Raw genomic sequence first — 22,852 nt, 5'->3', positions numbered from 1 at the left:
GTTGGAGGTCATAAGAGGTGATTGCTTGTAATGAGCAAATTGGTGTTGAGATTTGCAAATATCATTCATTTGGTTATAATTTGTTAAATGTGAGATTTTTAAAATCTCTCCATGAACTTTTTAATCTTTTTCGTTGCCCATTTTTTCCTGTATGAAAAATGTTTATTCATTGTAAAAATTTTATGCATTATTATGTGCATTGAATATGCTTTAATTTTATGTTGGATATATATGTTAAGGATATTTAGATTTGTTCTATGTTCGTTGTCTTGCATGTTTTGAATGAATTTAATTAATTCCTTGTTTATTGCGAACTCCTTTGAGTTTTTACATTTGATATACACTTTGTCGTGTTTTGTTTAGCATAATCAATGAGTGGTATCTTATTTGAAATGTTTACCCAAGCCTTTGAGACATTATTGCAAAATTGTTTATATCTTATTGATATTTTTGTTTCTAATATGTGCGTGTTTTTTGGTTTTTAGTAATCAAAATTCTACTATGTTCAGAATTTATGAAAAATATATTGTTTTTATGGTTATGATTGTCTAAATAAGAAATTCTTAAAAATTGAGTTTAAAGCATGTTCCTTGTGTTTATCTTAATGGTTATTGTACCTTGCTTGAATTGTTGTTAATAGTTCTAAATTTTAAAATTATTGCTTAAGGTACATGTCTCACTCATTGCTTAGTTTATAGTACATTTATGTTTTGTTGGGAAACTTAACCATATATATATATATATATATATTAATTTGTGTTATTCTTATTTAAAATATATTTGTTTTGAAAATATATACATATATCCTATAACTAATTTATATCTATTGTGTTAAAAGTTAAAATGTTTTTCTCTATCGTACGATACGGTACGATACGTATCGTTACTATGAGGAATAGCGATACGATACACACTTGTATCATGATATGAGTGTGTATCATACAATACAGGCCTTATTTTACTGTATTGTACGATACAAGGTCAACACACTTAAAAAATGACTGAATCGTAATTTTTCGGTTTTGGGTTTTAAAGACCTCTTGAGGGCCGACTCTCATTTGTGTAGAAGTTATTAGAGAGGTCGTGAGAATGATTTGGGGGCCGATCCGTGTGCAAGGAAGAGGCCTTTTGCAGTTTGCTAAAGTAAAAGTGCATTTTCACCATTTTTTCACTCAAGGAAGTAGGTTAATATATAAAATCTTTATTATGAGTAAAATAAAAAGCTACCCTCCACAAAATTTTTGCATCGCGAAGTTGAATCAGCGAAAATTAGAGATTTATATTAAGATAGAAATCAGGCTCCAGACTCCTCCAACAAAGATAGCATCAGATGATCCAGCATGGCAATGAGGCACTCAAATAATGAGTGAAAACCAATTGAAAATTCAGTTCAACTATTGCCATAATATTGTTGTTTATGTAATATGAAAGTATGAGTCTTGTGACATGTTCTTAATTGCAAGATATTTAATATTTTGCATTGTTCTTGTAAGATAGTTGATGTTTGATGATGTTTTATGCATCTCATAGCGACATAAATGCTTCGTATGTGATTTTATAGTTGCATTTTGTGCATTTCATCATTGTTTTGTGTTTGATTTTTTAGAATTTTTGCTATTTTCTGATTCTTTTAAAAAAATTTATTTTTTTTAAAATTTGTGATTTTTTTACGATACATATCTTATTTTGGACCCGACCAATACGGGTTACAATACAATACTTACAACCTTGGTTAGGATATTTTTCTTTGTGTAGTTGGAACCTTTGTTTTATTCTCTCCGCGGGTTTTTAAAAATGATATGAGTTGAGAAATAAATTTTGTTTTTAATGCATCAGATCATGAAGATGGAGATAGCCGATGAAGGCATTTGGTGAAGATTACCAATGAAGACTTGGATCCTCCCCGGTTTTGGTGCTCCAACCATAAGTTGGAGGGAAAGTGTTATGTTGTAATATATATATATATATATATATATATATATATATATATATATATATATACATTTTTAGTTTTTATGATATTGTAATAGGAAATACCCATTAGGGGTACTTCAATCTTTTCACAGTATTGTAATAGGTTGTGCCCATCAAAGGCACAATAGTCTTTTTGTATTTTTCCTTTTATTTTTTTAACTTAGTAATTAAGTTTAGGGCTGAGGACATTCAAGTAAAAGGCTCATAGAGTCGTTGGGGAGGTCCCAATGGCTCTATGTGTTGCTTGTGTTGTGTATAAATAAGGGTGTTCTCCCTCTTGTTACCCTAATACTTTCCTAAGCATTCTATCTCAATAAAGACTTATTTTTTATGTTTTTTGTGTTCTTTTGCATGTGTTCATTAATGTCTCTTGTAATCTTATGTATTTTCCATTGATTGGATTGTGTGTTGTTCTTTTGAGGACTTGTACTTGTGCACATTTAGGCCCTTTGTTGAGCATAGAAACAGGTTTCTCTAAATTTCCCCCACAGTCAGTCTCCATGTTGATATGCATCAATGTGTGCTAACAAGGCCTAACTAGATTTTTGGCCTTCATAAGTTAACTAGATACTGCCCCAAAGGGGTTTGGTGTAGTGGGATGGGACCTAGGCCACTAGGCAGGTGGTCTAGGTTCAAATCCCATGGGTGTCACCCCTTGAGCAAGTCAAAGCGTGGTGACTCCCTGGGGGCAAGGGGTAAGCCCATTGAGTTTTACGCTGCGAGGACAGCGACCGTAAGTATGGCAGGCGGAGTCAGCACGGCTAGGTCTATGATCCTGGGGGTGGTTTCTCCGTGTAAATATTAAAAACATCAGTTAACTAGATACTGATGTTGGGTGGTAGAAGTGTCTAGTTGTTGTACCCTCAAACCAAAATGCTCCAAAAATAACAAAGTTTTACACACACAATAACCTCCACATGGTATCTCAAACTTGAGTGTACATGCAAGTTCAACAAAAGTCATGAGCTTCATGTTTGTCACATTTCAAGAGGTAAAAGGATATGGGTATCCTGACACCTCATCACCACCAGTGTGTAACCAACAATTAATCACTGGGGTGGTGCAAGACCTGGCATATCCAAGCAAGAACATTTTTTATATACCAAGCCATATTTACCATAGTTGTGTTAAAGGTTCTCGCATACATAGTTTTGTAACAGTATACTGTATATATTTTAGAGCTAAGGACATTGTCACCATTTTTATTAATGTAATGAGGGGCATATCTGCCACACTTCACTATTTGTTATGTTCGTACATTACTAACATTTTAAGGGCATTTTTGTCCCAGCAAAAGTTATGTAAAGAGGGGTCAACCATTATAAGAGACGTAATAACCCTAACAAGAGCAATGAAGTCTCATTTTGGCTTCTTCTTGTGCACATCTTCTTTGCTTTTATAAGTTGCATTGGTACTTGATACACTCGAGCGTATTGCATATCAAGCATACCAGCATGAAAGTCGTTTTGAAAACCATAAATACAAGTATCAAATGTTTAACTTGCCCCAAGTACTTAAGAAATTGGCACTATCTCTAATAGAAACTTGTTTCTGTTACATTATAAACAAGTATCAAACTCGTATCTATCAATATCTTTGCCTACAAAAAACAATGTCACTCTACAAAGACATTATTCTCATTAAGGCTTTTAAATATTATGACTTAAAAAGAAATTATAATACAACAATGATTGATTAAATATGTATATCTACTATCTAATTATTTTAATTTGTAAGTATCTTCATATCAATTTTTTAGAAACTCTGACCAATTATTTGAGAAACTGTATCGATGTTTATTAAAAACTGATGTCAATATTCGTTGAAGCCATATCAATATCCATTTCAAGTAAAAACATACTTAAAACTTTTTAAGCTCTGTGGCCTTTTTCTTGAAAAGATAAGACTTTTATTAAAAGGTGACAAGAATCAAGATACCACCCGAAAATCCATCATTACATGATTAAAAATCAATGATAGCAAGGTTGCCAGGAAGGGAAATGGAAACGAGAAACGTGTTGGGAAACAGAAACGAGAAACGAGGCTTTCTAAAGTTCGTGTGAAACGGGAAATGTGATGTGTGTGTGTGTGGAGCAAAAGTGAAAATGCCAACAATGAGTGAAGAATATTATAAGTTTACATAAACTTTACTTTTTGCCAAATATTATAACAAACTAGGTACATTGATTACAACTAAAATAAGTAATATAAATTTTGAATAACACATATATTTCAACTTTTCATTAAAAAAAGTTCCTTAAAGAAAACATGTAAGAAACATACGGAAACATATTTCCCAAGAAAGGGAAATGAGTTTCCCATATAAAGTAAGTAGGTTTCCCATGTGATGGGAAACGGTTTCGGAAACGCAAGGTTTCTGGTTTCAGAAATGAGTTTCCCACATGTATGTGGAGTTTCCGGTAACCCTAGTTGATAGTAATTATAGAGGGCTTGATCCAGCCATATCTGAATTGGTCCATTACTTCAAGGCACATGCTAGAATTTTTTTTTCAGCCTATGATGAAGTGTGGTCACATTAGAGTATTTTTCCTATAAGACCCTGCAGTTCCTTTCAATCTACATGAACCACCATGCCAATTTGAACCATCATTTCCATATACACTGACATCTGACTTTTCCAGAGCACAACCGGTCACAATAACAGTTCTTGAATGCAGCTGTGTGGTTTCATGTCCATGCTAATATCCAACCACACTAATCTAAGAAGATGCTGAAAAAAGGGATAACTTCACATGATGCACCTTGTAACTTCCTTATCCAATGAACACATGTAACAGCAACTTGAAAGGCCGAACCATCTTTTCTTCAGATTATTCTGTGTGACAATTCTAACCAAGGACACCAACCATCCAAAAACATTTTTCTCTGGGCAATGGTCCATTCCATAATATATTAATTGGAAAGGTTTCCACTCCCATGCTGAAACAATGACAGACAGCAAGAAGCAGTAGAAAATTTACCTAACTTGTCACACAACCATGTTATGCCATCATCATCTTGCCCTATCTTTCTATCCCCCAAAAGATTCAACAAGCTCAGCCATTCCTGAATGCCTTTCTTGAGATTTCTTATAAACTGAATATCCCAACCAGCATTTGGTGTCCAATGATCTTGCACCATTTAAAAAAACATTTTTTAAGCTACAATCAGCGTACAAGAAAATTTAATGCAGCCACTCAGATGGCACCATGGTGGGGCCCACCTTTTCCCTTAGTGCCTGCCATTTCATTTGAAAATCCTTCCCCACCAAAGAAGAGGGTGCGGAAGCCCATTCCCACAAGAAGGGGCACACCCGGTGGTTTTTCTAAGGACATGCCTGTTCACACTGAAGGGCACTCCCTTGGGCCCGTTGAAACAAACGGACTCTAAATGACACAGGATACATTGCTTTTGTGTAATTTTTATTAATAGTATATAGAGGGCATGAAACAGTAGCTTGAAGCATCCTTGTGACATAGCCACAATAGATCCCTTTCATTTTGTTTGAGACTAACCTTGACTTCATTAGGCAACTAGAATTTCTTTGACTCCCTTGTAATTAATAATCATAGTGACAAACGTTTTAAACGGCAATTTCTCGTTTTTTAAAAACTCGCAAGAAATTTAAAAATTTTCATAAATCTCCCATTTTTTCGGCAAAATCTCAGCAATAAAAAATTAAATTAAAAAATATGAAATTTATTTTTTATAAGAAAATATTAATAAAAATTATTTAAAAATAAAAATGCATGTTTTTTCGCGATAAATAACCATTTAAAACGTAAATATCGAGTTTAAATCGTGGTATTTATGTTTTTTCATAAATCTCGTGAGAAATTGCCGTTTTAAACTTTCAGGCAATTTCTCGCGATATTATCGCGAGAATTTCATAAATCTTGTGATATTATCGCGAGATTTTCATAAATCTTGTAATATTATTGCGAGATTTTCATAAATCTCGCGATATTTGTCACTATTTTTATAATCCCCTTGGTCATAGTGACCTAATTACCAATTTTTCCTCAACAAACTTCAGAAACACCCTGTCAATAATTGGTAATTCCAAATTCAGTTGTTAACACTTCTGTTTTTTACCCATAAACCAACACTCAGGGCAATGGTCATGAGGAAAATTTACAAATTCAGTAGATAAAACTTCTACCTTTTACCCATAAACTAACACAGACCAATTGTCATTGATCATAACATGGAGGAATAGAACTCTATTATGTGTAGCCGTCCAAGGAAACAATGAAGACATAACTTCAGGTTGGAATATTAAAATCGGTTGTTTTGACCTCTAATTAATCAAGATGAAAAAACAAGTTAATGTCCTTAACAAATTCTAGAAGACTTAATTAAAATAATTCTATTTAAACCTCCCAGCTTATCATGAAATCCAGTAGTTAAAAAAAATATGATCTTAAACAAAATAAAGGTAAAATTCCAAAATCAGAATAAACATATAAATAGCAAGACAGCATTCAGCAGCACACTCACTTTGGATGAGCAAGGTTAGCCAATACATAAATCTGCTTTAGTGCATGCTTTTTCAGATTGCACGTTAGAAGGTTATTCCAAATGACTTTTCAGACAGATAGATAGATAGATATATGCAATTCCGTACAATATAATTAACTGTCTAGGCAATGCCCACTCAACCATTAATAAAGCACTTGGTGAATCACCTATGCAGGCCATGAATAACCAGGACGCATAAGTACGAATCATTATGCATTAGCATCCATCATGGACCTTATAAGAAGGATACCGATTGAGGCAATTGCTTCAATCCTCAATTACGTGTGATCCCCTTAGTGAGTAAATCAAAACCTTTTAGTAGAGATGAATCTTCGTATTTTTTCAATTACAGGGTTCAAGAAAGCCTTTTCTCTCGTTAGTTAAATGACATATCGGATGATCCCTGAGAAAAGTTTTCAACTTGTTAGTTAAGTGACATATGTAATGATCATCTACAACATAATGCTCCTATTGCCACAAAGTAGATCTTTGGCTCTTTGCAGAAGCGTGCAGATGATTTTCACTAATGATGAAGCTACAAGAAATCATTAAAAGCCTTTCTAAGTGATTACTTTCCACAGTTTTAATTTTGCACCACGTCTTAGGAATATTAATACAACTTTGAATACGTAATGTACTTTGCCTCCAAATAATACATCCAAGAAGGCCAGATAAGCCCTCATTTATAAGCAAACTCAACAAATGATCGATGTTGTAACTCCTCGAGGACACCTAAAAAGAAAACAGGGATACTAAAGATACAGGGCACATAAATAAACAAACCCACTTATATGCAATAACCATCTCCATTACAGCATTACTGTGAACTGTGGAACCAAGAAAATGAGAAAAAAGTACAAACAGAAACAGACCTTAAACTGTGAATGGTGTAGATGATAACCATGATTACTATAACCCACTCTTCCCCCGATAGCACCAGCTACGACTCCATTCGCCTTCGCCGCTTCCCCCGCTTCCTTTTTCTCGCCCTCCGATGGAAGTTGAGCCATCTCGTTCCCCCATTCCTGCTCCTCCATAGCTTGGTGATGAAGCTGATCGGCATCACCGGCAACAATAACCAAATCGCCCCCATCGTCATCTTCGTCCTCTCTCCCCATCTCCCGCTGCCTCTCAAGATTAACACCAACCGGATCAGTCTGTTCATTAAGAACAATCTGCAAGTCATCCTCGCTATCACTATCCCAATCCTCACTGCTCGCGTCCCCCTTCACCTGAGAAACGCCGCCAGTCCGACCTGCGCCGTCCGAATCTCCGGCTTCCGCAAGGCCCTCGCTTGCAAGATTAGGTCTCGAAATACCCGGAATAATTTCCGAATTCAACTGACCAACACCATCACCACCCAAATCTTGGAGAACTCCTCCGACGTTTCTAGTCCCTTCATTAGTTCCCCCAACTCCATCGATTTTGCCGATTCCTCCATCTCCCGACGCCTCGAGCGATCGAATTTCACCGTAAGCTGAAACCCCAAAACTCCCTGATCCAAGATTCGCCAAATCTGGAGCAGATTGCTTCCCGGGTAGAACCCTTGGGGCTGCGGCGGATTCGGTTTTAGGGTTGGGGACCCCATGAAGGGCGTCTTCATCGTCCTGGAGGCAATCAACCGAAGAATTGAGATTGAGGTTCGCGGAAGAGGAAACGGAGCCTAAGAGCGGGGCAGTCGCAGGAGGAGGAAGGGCAGAGGAGACGAGGACGTCGGTGTAGAGATCCCCGAACTCGTCTTCGGCATCCATTCGACTAAAGAGGGAGATGATGATGAGGACGAGGACGATGGCCCTTAAAGCAAGTAGAGGATGAAGGGACTCTCTCTCTCTCTCTCTCTCTCTCTCTCTCTCTCAGGGAGGGAGGAATGGAACGAAGGGAGAAAAGAGTCAGAGCGCTGCGCTCACACGTCTAGTGAGAGAAGATTAAAAAACCAGTCCTAGATCTCGTTATCGGGATTTTCTCGGAAAACAAAATGGCTGGATAAATTCAAAAATTTTGCTTTTACGATAAAATCTTGGGAAATATCGGTATATTTAAATGGCAAATATATATGTCAGAAAATATATAAAAATATATGACTAGCATTGAAGATATAAAAAATACATATAAAATGTAAATATCACATTAATAACATGATACTATGATATTATTGTCATAAAACCGCGATAATTTTCAAACTAGGCAAAATTTATCGTGTTTTTCTTGGGGATATATCTGTTTTTGAAATAAAATATCAGATATTAGTGACTATGACTAAAACGGCAAAATAACAGCTGCCAGATTTTTTCCCATCGTACCAATACCAAGTTTCAAAAACCGGCATTGGCTATGGTCTCCATCATGATGGCATGAAACTTTACTACTGGTAACTTCCTGCTTTGTTTTGCCTGGTGGAAGGGCCGGCCCACATGGCGATTCGAATCAGGGATAGGGTAACAGAAATTAATTTGTAATTACTTCATTATAAAAATAATTTATATTCACTCTCAAGTAAGGATGGGCAATGGACCTCTCATGGACTGGGTTTGGGTCAAGGTTTTAGTCCCAAGCACGTTAGCTTAACATTTTTAAAAAATCTAACATTTTAATTTTTTTTAAATTTAAATTTTTTTCTTTTGTTATAAAGATTTACGTAACCCTAAAAAATAATTTATCAATGAGTTCATTTAGGCCTGCGTTCCAACCATTTCAAATACTAGACGGCTCGCCTAAGCGCAACCACGAGCATATATTATCCTTCCAGTATCAAATACATTATGGAACCATTCATAAACACAATCCGATTAAGGTTATTACTCTAAAAAAATCACATATAAATTTGCGGAAGACGAAACTTATTTAAGAGTTAAGACAGTTGAGGAGTTATGTAGAAATTAAGATTTTATAAACATATATTAATCATTGCATAAAAGAAATGACAATATCTACAAGTCTTTCTCATTCTAAAATATTTACAAGTCATTGAAATGGAAATGATTCAAAACAAAAGTTAATATTTATAAGTTTTAAAAGAAATCATATATAGATAACCCAAGAATCGTAGCAGGCAAGAGAGCTCATTTGAGTGCGCAACAACTTGTCTTTCGCTCTAATCTTGTAAGATGATATCTTTAATGTGGTAGGGCATTAAAAATGTGTTCATGGGAAACCCAAAATCAAACTTGAAGAATATAAATCAAGTTTATAATAGTACAACCAAAGTGTAATTTTCATCATTTGTAAAATAAAGTTCAAGGAGATCCACATCAACATTCATTCATATTCATGACATTCAATCATTCATTCACATCTATGACATGCATTCATATAAATGAATAATAATCAAGCAATTCAAATATAATTGCATAAAGTAATAGGTCAATTCCCATTGATCGTGTCTAGCATAAAACACACGAAGTCAGGACATAAAAGTCTTTTTCAAAATATAACATGCATTTATAAAGTTGCATATGATAAACAGGTCAAAATTTCATTTGACCATTTTGACGTACTTTATAACTGCATACTTTTAAGTAAATAAGATATATAAGTTTATAAACACTAAGTGCATTCATATTTTTTTATCACACGAGCATAAACATGTTTATCTCATGATTATGACATGCATTCTTTCATTTATTGTAGTAATTTGATCTATTCTTAGGACTATATAAACACTTTTGCATTTATCAAATATGAGAAATAAGTCCTTTCTCTCGACCTTTCCCCTGTGTCTCACACACACATGTACCTTACGTGCATTATATCAAGTATGTGGCTTGAATCATCAGGTTAATCACATGACCTTATACATGTCTTTTTCATTCATATATATATACATTATCGTGTTTTTTCATTCACATGTATGCTTACATGCAATGGCATATATAAACATTAAAAAATTTACATGTCTACATCTATATGTTTATGCATATGATAAAAGTGATTATAAGAATTTAATGCATTGTTTCTCTTGATTATTCAAACTCATCTAGTATAATATAGAGTATAGCCACCTAAAAATAACCATAGGAGCATTTATTATTCTATGTATTTTATTTTTTCTCTTGTAACTTAACTGAGTCTATCTGAGAGGGTCAATCCTGCAATGCAGCGATTGAGAAATGAACATGGAGTCCTTGTACAGGCATATACCTGCATACACGACCCGAGCTAAAAAATAAAATGAATGTCTTGCCTCACTCTATAGAGTTTTTGGCCTTACTCTCTGAATCTCCAGGTAGGTATGTCCCCATAACCTCCATGGAGCAAGGACGAGGCACACGTAGTCCTCCAACATCATAATACCTCGCAAGGTTTGTATTATTTTTCCTTCTCTAAGGAAGACATGAGATCAAGAGAGACTCAGTCATATCTAAGAGCCTGGTTTCACCAGTGCCTCATTTGGACTCGTGTTCTATGAGATATCTTTTTATTAAAGTTATAGGTCACATTTCAATGCCATTATCTCACACGATAACCCTCTAATACCCTTATGCATGATATATGACATATTCAAATATGCTTTGATGCATAATATATGTCATGATCCATTCATGCTCATATGCATGTTTTATGTCATATTTAATGCATGCCCTCATGCATGATACATGACACCATTAGATATGCTTTGATGCATTATGATTCATTTATGCCCTTATGCATGAATTATTAAATTCAAATTCATATGCATGATACATTCATTGCATACATAACACACTTCGCATGCAAACATTTACACAACCATTCAATTCAGCCAAACATTCATATTAATCACACAACATTCAATTCAATCATGCATATGCACACATGTACTTGCAAAAATACTTTATATTATGCTATCTACAATCACACCAAGTTTGATATTCTGAACTACAACAAAAGAATACTTCTATTCTCATGCATTCAAATCGTGTACTTTATGATCTCTAAACCACAATTCAAAGTTTTTTATATGATGCTTTACACCGTTGTCACTTACCACAGGTGTTTACCCTATTTGCCCTTAGCATTGCATTTTTATATGGTTCGACTTTTAACCGCTTGCGATACTTAGCATTAAATATCTTTTTATTTGTGGTACCAACATGGCAATTTATGTATTTTTAAGGTATATACATTTAGGCATTCATACAATTCTAAACTGAATTAACAAGTGCCTCTAGGAACTTTCAATTATGAACATAAACAATGAATAAGCATATGCAAAAACTGCATTTGCTATATGCTTGTTATCATGGTTGACTATGCACATTTGCACTTGCTCATATACATTTTTATAACACATTTTATACATAATCCTAACCATGATGCAATTTTGTATAAAACCGCTTCAAAATTGGGTTTTAAATACACATAATTCATATTTGAAAAATGGTTTTGAATCTCCTTTAAAACCACTTCAAATTTTAGAAATTACGCTGTCTTAGGCATTTTTACCAAACACTTAGTGTGCAACACAATTCCCAAAGGCATAAATTGAATTTTCAGAATTATAAATTATATTTCAGCATTAAATAAACTAATTTAATCATGCTAATTAAATGCTTGTTACATTAAACAATTAAATCATGATATAATCATTTAATTAGTCATATCAAAACCTAATTCGCTAAACATAATACTACGCTACATGAATCATGCAACATAACGATAAACATACTAGATTGATACCAAACAACTTATTACACATTATACGAGTTTAGTTTAGGGATCTTACCCTCGTATATTCAAAATATATGCAACAAAACCTTAAAATCCAAGTGGTTTCACAAATTTTGCAACAAATCACCTCTTTGGTGATTCTTCGAACACTTAGTGTGCGCATGCACCACTAAGGAAAAATGGCAAATAAGGCTCAGTTGAGACTCTCTCATGCTGACGGAGAGTGATACAGTGTTGCACGAAGTTTGAGAAGGTGTCAGATAGGCTCTCTGCACTCTAATTGATAACAACTGAAAATCGTGTAATGCGATTTCTTAAAAATTGACTCAAGCAACTCCCAAAATGACAATGGTTGGGCTGGATAACTATGCCTAGTGTCTTCTATAGTCTTCACACAAATCCATATGTCCCCAACAACGATTGCACGCTTTTGGAGGCACCCATTCACAATAAGAGCTTGATTTCTTGGAGAAAATTGAAGAACCAAAAGAGAAAAGGGATGGCGTGGATGGTGGTGATTGAGCAGAAAAAATAGCGTAGATTTGTTGTACACAATTCTCAATGTTGGGAATAAGGCACAAATTACAAGAAAACTCCATTAGAGGAAATCGACAAGGGAAAAAACACAAAAAACCAAAGAAACAGATGAAGAAGGAAGGAGCTCATTTCTAGGCATCCATGGGATTGTGTGATGCCTCAAAACTGTTAGGACATGATTCCCAAGGCTGAAAACAGTGCAAATCTCAAAAAATGATTTTTTAAAAAAAATTGGCTAGGAAAAATCCCAAAATAAAAAAGAGAAGCATAAGGGGAAGAAGAACCCACCTGTGTGTTGTTGGAGCTGTGGGTGGTGCAAATCCCAAGAAAAAATGGTGGCACAAATTCTAATGTGGCCGGCTAGGTTGAGAAGGAGAAGATAGGGTTTTCTCAAAACCCAAAATGGAAAAAGGAGAGAGGGAGATGGTGTTGACCTCTAGGAGAGAAAGAGGGAGGTTAAGGGGTTGGGGTGCCTTAATGGGCCCACCTGACCACGTTTTAGCCCCCCTTGTGCGCCTATTCCAAACTAGGTCCAATTTGGATTGGGTTTAGATCCAAATCTACTCAAAACCCTAAATCGGGTTATGAGTTTAATTAAATACTAAAAATAAAAATAAAAATCTTACTTATTATGTATTTTATTTCTAGATTAAGAATAAAATAATATAATTTGCTTTAGTTATTAAAATCTCATTAAAACCTAATTTTGGATCGACTCAATTGGGTCCAAACCCATATGGACTTCAAGTTCATATTAAAAGTCTATATTTTTTTTGTAAAATTAAATCTCACATTTTGCTAAAATAAAATAACTATTCTTCTCTAAATAGTCCATTGTTTTAGTACTTCTAAATTAATAAATAATATTTGTTTAAAATATCATACTTAAATTATTTATAACCAAAATACCCTTTTGATAGAATTTCTTTCTTGAATTTCTAAAATATATCTAGTTAATTTCAAAACATTGTGAAAACACCTTGACAAATCATAACTTACTACAATATCTATTTTTTATTATAACTTAAATATTTAAATAGTTATTTGCCATAAATAATTCTAAAAATATCAATTATACCCTTATTGGTCAGAAATGAGCAATTGAACATATAAAATACCAGTAAATGAAATTTAAAAGCTAGGCACACATTTCTAACTTGAGAACAATGATGATTTCTTTATTTATTTATAATCCTAAAAAATTTAAAGGTTTTAGAGTTAGCTACCGGGTTGAAACCTGACCTCTTATATGCATGGGCTGGGTTGGCCCGCGGACTATCGGGTTGGCTAAAAGGGCCTGAGCTAAGTTATTTATTAATTTATAATAAAAAAGTTAAAATAAATAATTAATTACATAGTAACTTTGTAATTATTATTATTATTCGTAGAATCTGACAAAAATAAAACAAAAAAAAACAACATAAATAAAATACATAAAAAGTTTAAATGATTCCAGACATACAAAATGGAATCAAACATAGAAATATAATTTCTGAGAAAAAAATAAAAAATCTCAGAAATTGGAACATGATATTCAAAGCGAATCTGGGTACGCGGAGATCCAATTGGACCCAGATGGTCCTGCATGATTGGATCTGCCACAAATCGCATCCCAGATCGGATCTGATGAGTTGGATATGGATCCAACTTGTCTTCATTACACGAACCTTCAGGATGCTCAACATCATTCTCCATTGGGTCGAAAGGCTTTATCCTCAAAGCTTATTTATGCTTAAGCGCAACTCCATAATCCTTGCAACAATTCAAAATATAATCAGCGTAGAAACTGTTCAAGGCAATAATAATATAATTAAACAAGGCAGAAAAATCTCTATAAGAATGACAAGATTATTTGATGCAATACAATATACTGAGCAAAATGAAATTCAGATAGATGTGATGCAGAACTATGGAATTGAAGCTCAAAATTATGTAAAACATTATATTTAATGATCTTAACTTGCATCAAGGCTTTACAAATAGTTTCAAAATTTGGATCAACCGTAGATAAAAATTGACTATAGATCATGCTGTTTAATAATTCAATTTTTTCATTAACATTTTGGCAATTATACGACAATTCATGAACAATACAATATAACAACAATTCAAACTTGCTATGAGGATTTATTAAGGATTCAAAATCCATACTATTGACTAAATCTTGATATTTTCAAAATAAATTTGGGGTATGCATGATCGTCATTTTAGCTTTACTCGAATCACATTTAGGGTTTACACAAGGTTTAGAACTTTCTAACGGAGCACTAAGAGAATTTTCAATATCTAAGGATTCATTGGCATAAATTTCCACAAACTTTCTAATACTCGAATTGAACTATTTAATTTCGATAATTTTTTCGAGAATGAGCTCACAACTAAGATTTGACGGATTAATGTTGACAATCATGTCAAACACATCTCAAGACAAAACTATATCTTCTATGGGCTCCTAAAATTCTTTGAAGACCGAATTGTCAATACTGACATATGTCGGGTCTTCTAGAGGTTCTATTTCCCAAAATGATGAGATGTAGGGCATCTCTTCATACATCTTTTCATAGATGAGACCAGTAATGAATACATTCATAGGAATATACTTAAATTCAGGTGAGGGTTCCTTCTCGATTTCTTCAATAATAGGATTACTACTGACATCAGGAGAAGGGTCCTCTAGGGAATCCTTCGTGACCGATTGGGATTTTGGCAAATCCTGAAGTTCATTCCTAGCGATGAACACACTAGGTCCTTTGATTTGAGATGCAACAATTTTAAGGGACTCAAGAGGGGAAATTGGAATAACAGATGGAGGTGGAGGAACTACACAGGGGATAGTGGATTGAACTACAAATGATAAGGCAGAAGATAAAGGAGGCAAATCTTTTGAAGGAAGTAATTGAATCTTTTTACCCTTAAATGTGAAGGAATAAGAGTTAATGTGACCATTATGCAAGACATTCCAATCATACTGCCAGGGTTATCTAAAAATTAGATGACTCGCATCTATGGGAAGCACATCGCACAAGACTTGGTCAAAATACTTGTTTTCAATGAAAAACTAGACCAAGCATTGTCGATCGACTCGAACATCAATGCTCTTTTGGAGCCATGACATCTGATACGGATGGGGGTGAGTCCAACAACTCAAGCCTAATTTGGTCATGGCTTCGAGCGATATCATATTTTCACAGCAACCAGAGTCAATGATGAATCAACACACTTTTCTATTGATGGTACAAGCAGACTCAAAGATGTGAGTTCGAAGCCAATGATCATTTGTTTCTTGACGCGGGGCTAAACAAATTCGTCTAGTGACGAGGGCTTCACCTCTATCAGGTAGCAACACCTCCTCAACCACACATTCATCTTCTGGTTCTTCTTCAAAGGATTCAATCTCAGGATCATAAATGGGATCGAACTCGGGTTTGAATTGAGCATCCTCTTCTTCATGAGATCCATCCACGAATAAGGCTTTCCCATGACATTCTATGGACTTATGATCGTGTTTTCCACAAGTATAACACTTGATGGGAGTATTTGAACTGAAAGTTCGATCTTGGGTTCCTACCTGGCCATTCTAACTCGTAACCCTAGGCGAGTTAGTCACATTGGGGTGTCGGTAAGGTGGATCAACTTTTCCACTAGGGACTACAAGGGTCCACACAGAGGGTCTAGTATTCTAACTCATTCTCGCTAAGGTCTTTAGCTGAGTAGACCTTTTCCACTAGCACACTTTTTGATGAGCCTCGGACACCGTCCAACACTCAACAAAATTTAACATATTGTGTAATTGGAAGTTCATACCTCCAATATACTTCGAGACTAACTGCTCCTCACTTTCACGGATGTCATTCCGTGCACCGAGATCATGAAAATCATCAGTGTATTGTTCCACTGACCTGGTTCCCTACTTCAGACTCTGATATTTCGGATATAGTTCATGTTGATAGTTCAATGGTAAGAATTGAGCACAAAATTTCTGCTCTATGTGTTCCCATCGCTCAATCGAGGTACGACCGTGACGTCGACGCGTTTGTTTGAGTTGACGCCATCAGGCTACAACTTGACCCTTCAATTTGAGGGATATCAATCCCACACGATGATCCTCTGGGACTTTTTTAAACTCTAGGATTTCTCAAACTTCGCTAATCCAATCTAAGAACTCTTTAGGAGTTCCAGTTCCCTTAAACTCTGGGATCTCAAAACAGAGACTGGAATCCCAATGTGATCGCCTTGATTGAAAGTTATCTCTCCTTTTCAGACTATGATGATTTGAGTCAAAGTCATCATTAGAATCAAAAGATCGGGTCTCTCGAGTTCCTCAGGAACCACAGGGACTTTGCTCAACTCATCGTTCTTGGGTTCTCGTGCTTTCAGCCAATTGATGAGTTAAGTCCTTGACTTGGCACCTATACTCAACGAGTTGCCTCTGCAGATCACGAACTTCATAATGCTGGTCACGATCATCTCTTCTCCTATTAAGGTCATTCTGACCTCGACCTCCCATTCGACCCGCCATGGTGAATGGTACCTAAAAAAAATTGACTTCACACCACACCAGGAATCGTGTCGGATTGAGAAATCTGGCAACCCTTGCTCTTATACCAAAATGATGTGGACTCGGTAAGCACTGATCCAAGATCCAAACAGATATTGACATGCACAGAAGCTATTCACAAAAATGAGTCTAAATAAGACCCTAGAAAAATAGGTCTTCAGGACCTGTGCACTCTTTTCAACAGAAGTGCTCCAAAGGAAACTTGTGCGCGACTCACACACCTTTCCAACGAATCTAAAATCACCAGATTTGGATCAGAAGTGTCCACTCCACAGACTCAAAACTAGGACTTGCAGACAAGTCTGCAACACTCTTGGGCTCAGCAGATAGTCTGTTCGAAGTGGTTTTTGACCCCTCAGATTATAAAGTTTGCAAAAACTTCCAATGAAAGAAATATAGGTCAGATTCATACCTTTCCAACGAGCTATGATTCACATTTTTTGGCCTAATCAATGAGCCTCTACGAATTTTTAAACTTTCTGACAGAACTAGTTGGCAACTGTCACAACCTGCGATAGGGGCGCAATTCGTGTACTCGAACCACCACAGATTCAGGCACTCAAATGCGGGATTCAAACGAACTCTAAACTTCACTAAGATTCATGAGAGTGTTATCTAACCAGACTATCTTTTAGTTTTAGAAAACATGCTACAAATATCCAGATATTCAATATTCACTAAAAGCCTATGCAGGATACTACAACAAAAAATTTGCATGCCTAGTTCTAAGACAAATGCTGAAAGAATGACCTTTTAGAGTAACTTATAAGATGATTTAGCAAAAAATTTAAACATAAAAGTTACAGATCTGCATCTTAGCTTTCCACAATATCAAACAGATCGAATTTTCATGGAAGGAATCATGAGGAATTCCAAAAATACAAAACACTATTTGTAGTGTTCTGGGCTGGACAAAAGCTGATAGGCCCTGTCCACCCAGAGGATTGATAGGGGTTTTTTGTGATGCTTCAGACTGTATGAGACTATGATCTCAACAACAAAGTTAGGGGTCTGTGTCTTGGCTTTGCAGAAAGTCCAAGAACATCAAAATCCAACCAATATCGCGACAAATACAATCGATTCTTCAGAGTTGTCTCTGACAACTCTAGAACTGGGACCCGTTTCTTGACAGAAAATAGTGAGACCCAATCACAATTTTTGCAGATTGTTGAAATCCACTTTCAAGCAACATATGAACTTAAAAACTCAAACTTCCATTCAGTAACATAAGCAAAATGCTTGCATGCTAATAGATTCAGAAGTAACAAGTTCAAACTATATGATCAAGAGGTTGAAATGCCAAACAAAGTTTGCAGATGCCAATGGAGACGAGGTAGGGTGGTTCGAAAGTGCCAACTCCTCCAGCTGCAGCGATCATGGTCCTCCTCACCAGTTCAAGCTCCTTCCTTCTTCATCAAAAAATACACTCACCAAAGATTCTTCCCACTCACACACTCACCTTATTCATTTCCTTCTTTTCTTCTTTCTAAAAAAAAAACAAAAACAAAAGCTAGCCTCCACCATTTTTATGTTGGGATTTAAGGGGCACAAAGAGAAAGTTCTTTCATTGGCCACGTGAGAGGCAGTCTCCCTTGAGGCCAATGAGGGCAACCTCCCATGAGGCCAATGAGATAGCTTAATTCTAACAAGTTCTAGCTCTCATTGCACCTCAATTTGGCCCAATGGCACAACACCCTTTTGAATTCATTGGACCAGCTAGGCGGCACCTCAATCATGCCCAATGAGGATGAGCTGATGTGGCTAGTCAAGGGAAGCTTGAATACCATTGACCGAAGTCCATATTGGTCCAACTCTAGAGCACCAATATGGATCCAGGTGGTGTTATCGGATCTTGATACAAGATCCAATACTTAAACTTGATCTTTACACACATTACTTTGGATCCAACATCAAAATTGTAAAAAATAAAAATAAAACTACCCAATTACCCTGTATACCCTCTAGTAACACAAAAAGATCCTACAAGGCACTAGAACTATCCGAATCCATATAATTCAACACCTAAAAATAAATAAAAAAATAACATAAATAAAATACTTAAAAAGTCTAAATGATTCCAAACATACAAAATGGAATCAAACATAGAAATGCAATTTCTGAGAAAAAAACAAAATATCCCCATAAATTGAAACATAATATCCAAAGTGGATCTGGGTATGCAGGGATCCAATTAGACCCAGATGGTTTTGTATGACTAGATTTGCCACGGATCGCATCCGAGATTGGATCTAATGAGTTGGATATGGATCCAACTTGTCTTCAATACACAGACCCTTAGGATGCTCTGCATCACTTTGTATTCTTGTTTTGTGCAGTGAAGAGTGGACTTGGGCTCACCAGGAACACTCTGACTGTGAGCAATCCAGTGATGAGCACTCTGACACCGTTCATCGTAAATCAGGTAAATCCCTGATGAACAAATCCCTTTCAGCTTACAAACAAGATTTCATATTATCACTGTTTTCTGTGCAAATAAAAAATTTCACTGACCTTTCTCGCAAAAAATCCCTTTCTGTTTTTTGGAAACGACAGTGGCTTGTTCATATGCCAATGCACACACACTTGGGAACCGCCTTACTCTGACACCAATGTAAGATTTCGAAAGCGGGTGAACCCGAGTCAATGGGTGTACACAGTTATGTAGGAAATTGCCACAAACAAATGATTTGATCACAACCTCTAGCTTTTCAATTCTCTTTGCTTTTTTCAAAAATTGTAATTCTATATCTTTATCATTTGTAAAACCAGGACCTAAGGTCCTTATTGTAATATTGAAAGGGGGCTGGATTGAGACATGTCCCCTTCAACTCAATGGTTGGGGATTCAAGGTTTTTTGATTTGTAACCATTGAAGGTGACTCTCTCCAATGGCTACCTTATGTCCACATATTCCCAACACTACCAACAATATCCACGAGAAAAATTAAGCCCTAAGCAAAAGACCTTTGCTCCACACCAAATCTTTAGGCCACGAATTCATCCCATCTTTCAAACAAACATCATAACATGAAGCAACTGTGAAGGAGCTGCTTTTAATTAGGGTCCATTACATATCAGCCTAATCATCATCACCGGTGATAAATTGGAGAAAGATCTAAAAAACTTTTACTATTCCTTCCAAACTTGTGCCCCCCTTCTTCCAACATGGCTTCTTGACCCAATTAGTCGGGTGACCACATATCTTATACTTGGATTTTAATAACTGAAAGCATGGGAAATCTACGATGGAAAATCGCCACCACCATCGACAAAGCAGGATGATATTCAACTTTGCAACCTTCCTTACACCAAGACCTCCCCTACCTTGGGAGTAAGTAACCTGATTCCAATTAACTAAAACCATGGTTGGTCTAGAACCATCCCATAGAAATTTGTTGAAAGCACAAACAAGCTTGCCTTCAATTTTCTTTGGCATGTAGAACTGAGACAAATAGTACATGGGTAGAGAATATAAAACATAATGGATAAGTATTGCCCTACCTGGCTTGAATGGATAGGGCCCCGCCCATGAGGTGATTTTGGATTACACCTTATTTAGAAGAGGAGACTGGACCTCTTAAGTAACCTTATAAATTATTTTTCAATCCCAAATAATCAAGGGGATGGGGAGAGGCGCAACAACTAAATAGTGTTTGAGCCAAAGCAATATTGAGGGCATCTAAATTGAGGAGGACCGGCCTATTGGACATATGGATCGGGTTCAACCCATTGAGTGACCCGGTTTGACATTAAAAGCTTAGTGGGTAGTGGGCATGATAGTGGAGGGCAGTTAATGCATAAGAGAGGAGGTTATATGAATGTGGATTGTCCACATTCACTGTACCTCCTCTCGCTCCTCCACTATATAAAAGGGTGGCTGGCTGCAATGGATGATGAGTAACCATTGCCATACAGTAAAAGCCTTAGCCTAGTCCACATTCGGTTCATTGTGGTATAGGGTCCTGCTCACCGTCGACCTAAGGCCTGGGCTCATCGTGGGCATCGCCTAGATGAAGAGAACGCTAAGCACCCACACACACACTCTATGGTGACTTCAAGTACGCTTTTTGTGTTTGTTTTTGCAGGAAACACCAACATTGGGTTATGGGCCCACACATTTCACTACACGTGGGTGCGAGTTGGCCCTTTCGGCGATTGACGCAGACTCAAGCCTGCTAACGCAGACTCAAGCCTGCTAACGCAGACTCAAGCCTGCTAACGCAGACTCAAGCCTACTGTCATTTTTCTCAGCACCGACAGGTAATTGAACGAGGCTAGCATGTGTATGGTCGTTCAAAGTGGTTTGCCTGTAGATCCGTGTGTACCCCTTTACGGCTTTTGCCGGAGCCAAAGAGAGAGTCACACATTCAGTGACAACAGGCGAACAGGGGTTGCTGACGATCTCCGTTGCCTTGTCCTGCCGACCGTCGGTAGCGATTGCTGTCCGGTGACCCTCTATTTTATAAAAAAAAATTGAGAAACAAGCCCCTACGTTATTGGGTTGCAGGGTGGTCGTCCATCACCGAGGTTGCCGCAGAACGTCGCCAGATGGGGGGAGTTGTTTTCGCCGGATAGCCGACGTTCGTCCGAAGACATGCGACAATAAGGGTTTTAAAAACTCCCATTTTCAAAACCATGTTTGCTACTTCAGCCATCGGGCTAGGGTTTTCTGTCGATGGCATTTTGTTGGAGAGGTGAGAGGTCCATGAAAGATGGCAGCCTTGCCGGCACTGCTGGCTACCTGGCAGCATCACCGACGTCTCATCTCAGATGTCATAGGGGATTTTGACTTAGCCGGTCGCCATCACTGGCGACTATTGACCGCGATGAGGCCGTCGAGGTCGATGCGGGTTCCACCGTGAGCAGGCTGACGACATGGGTCACCGTGAAACTTGCAGAGAAAAACCGAAAGGTTTCTCAGTTTTTGTAAAACAGAAACCTGAGGTTTCTATTTTAATGTTGTTAGTCAGATCGGGTCCGACTTTATGACCCGGTAACAGGCCCGATCCAAACCAAATTTGGGTGGATCAGGTCTGCCGTTTTTCATTGGATCAGACCCGGACCCATAATGGTTCCGGGTCTTGGTCTGATCTAGGCCAGACCTGGGTCCATTTCAGACCGGGTCAAACCCGGGTCCATTTCAGACTGGATAAAACCCGGGTCCAGTTTAGACCGGATCTTATCCGGGTCCAGTTCAGACCTAGATTCAGTTCATACTGGGTCAGACCCGAGTCCATTTTGGACCGATTCAGAGCCATTTTGACCGATTTCTTCCAGTTTTTCACTGGTTCTGAGATGCTAAGACCCTATTTTCATAAATATATGAAGATACATAGATTTTGGCATACAACTATAGGGTTTTATGAACTTTTGTTTATTATTGGTACCGGTTCATAAGGTTCAAAACAGGTTTGGACCCTTGGATGACCGGTTTGGGGCCATTTTAGACCAGTTTAGGGTGTTTTCAGACTGGTTCCTTCTTGAGAACCTCGAGTTTTACCCATATGAGCATGCTTTTATTAATTTTCATGCTTTATAAAGTATTTATTCTAAATAATGCATGACTTATGCATGCTAATTCATGTGTTTTGTGTTGGTTAAGTTATGGATAATGGTT

The 22,852-nt window shown here is 36.8% G+C and overlaps 1 protein-coding gene across 1 annotated transcript in view; it reads right to left on the bottom strand.

The window, feature by feature from the left end:
- LOC149842207 (FIP1[V]-like protein) overlaps positions 1 to 8,371 on the bottom strand; it is an 80,807-nt gene extending 72,436 nt beyond the window's left edge. The window contains exon 1 of the mRNA XM_089998995.1: positions 7,368 to 8,371. Coding sequence (XP_089855121.1) covers positions 7,368 to 8,246 — 879 coding nt within the window. The 5' untranslated portion in view covers positions 8,247 to 8,371. The remainder of the gene's footprint in view (positions 1 to 7,367) is intronic.
- Between the last annotated feature and the right edge of the window lie 14,481 nt (positions 8,372 to 22,852).

This window comes from Nuphar pumila, chromosome 3 (genome assembly GCF_984573655.1).
Source record: "Nuphar pumila chromosome 3, dmNupPumi1.hap1.1, whole genome shotgun sequence".
NCBI classification, from domain to species: Eukaryota; Viridiplantae; Streptophyta; class Magnoliopsida; order Nymphaeales; family Nymphaeaceae; genus Nuphar; species Nuphar pumila.
Note: the sequence above shows the minus strand (reverse complement) of the source record. Positions and strands in the feature narration are given on the sequence as shown.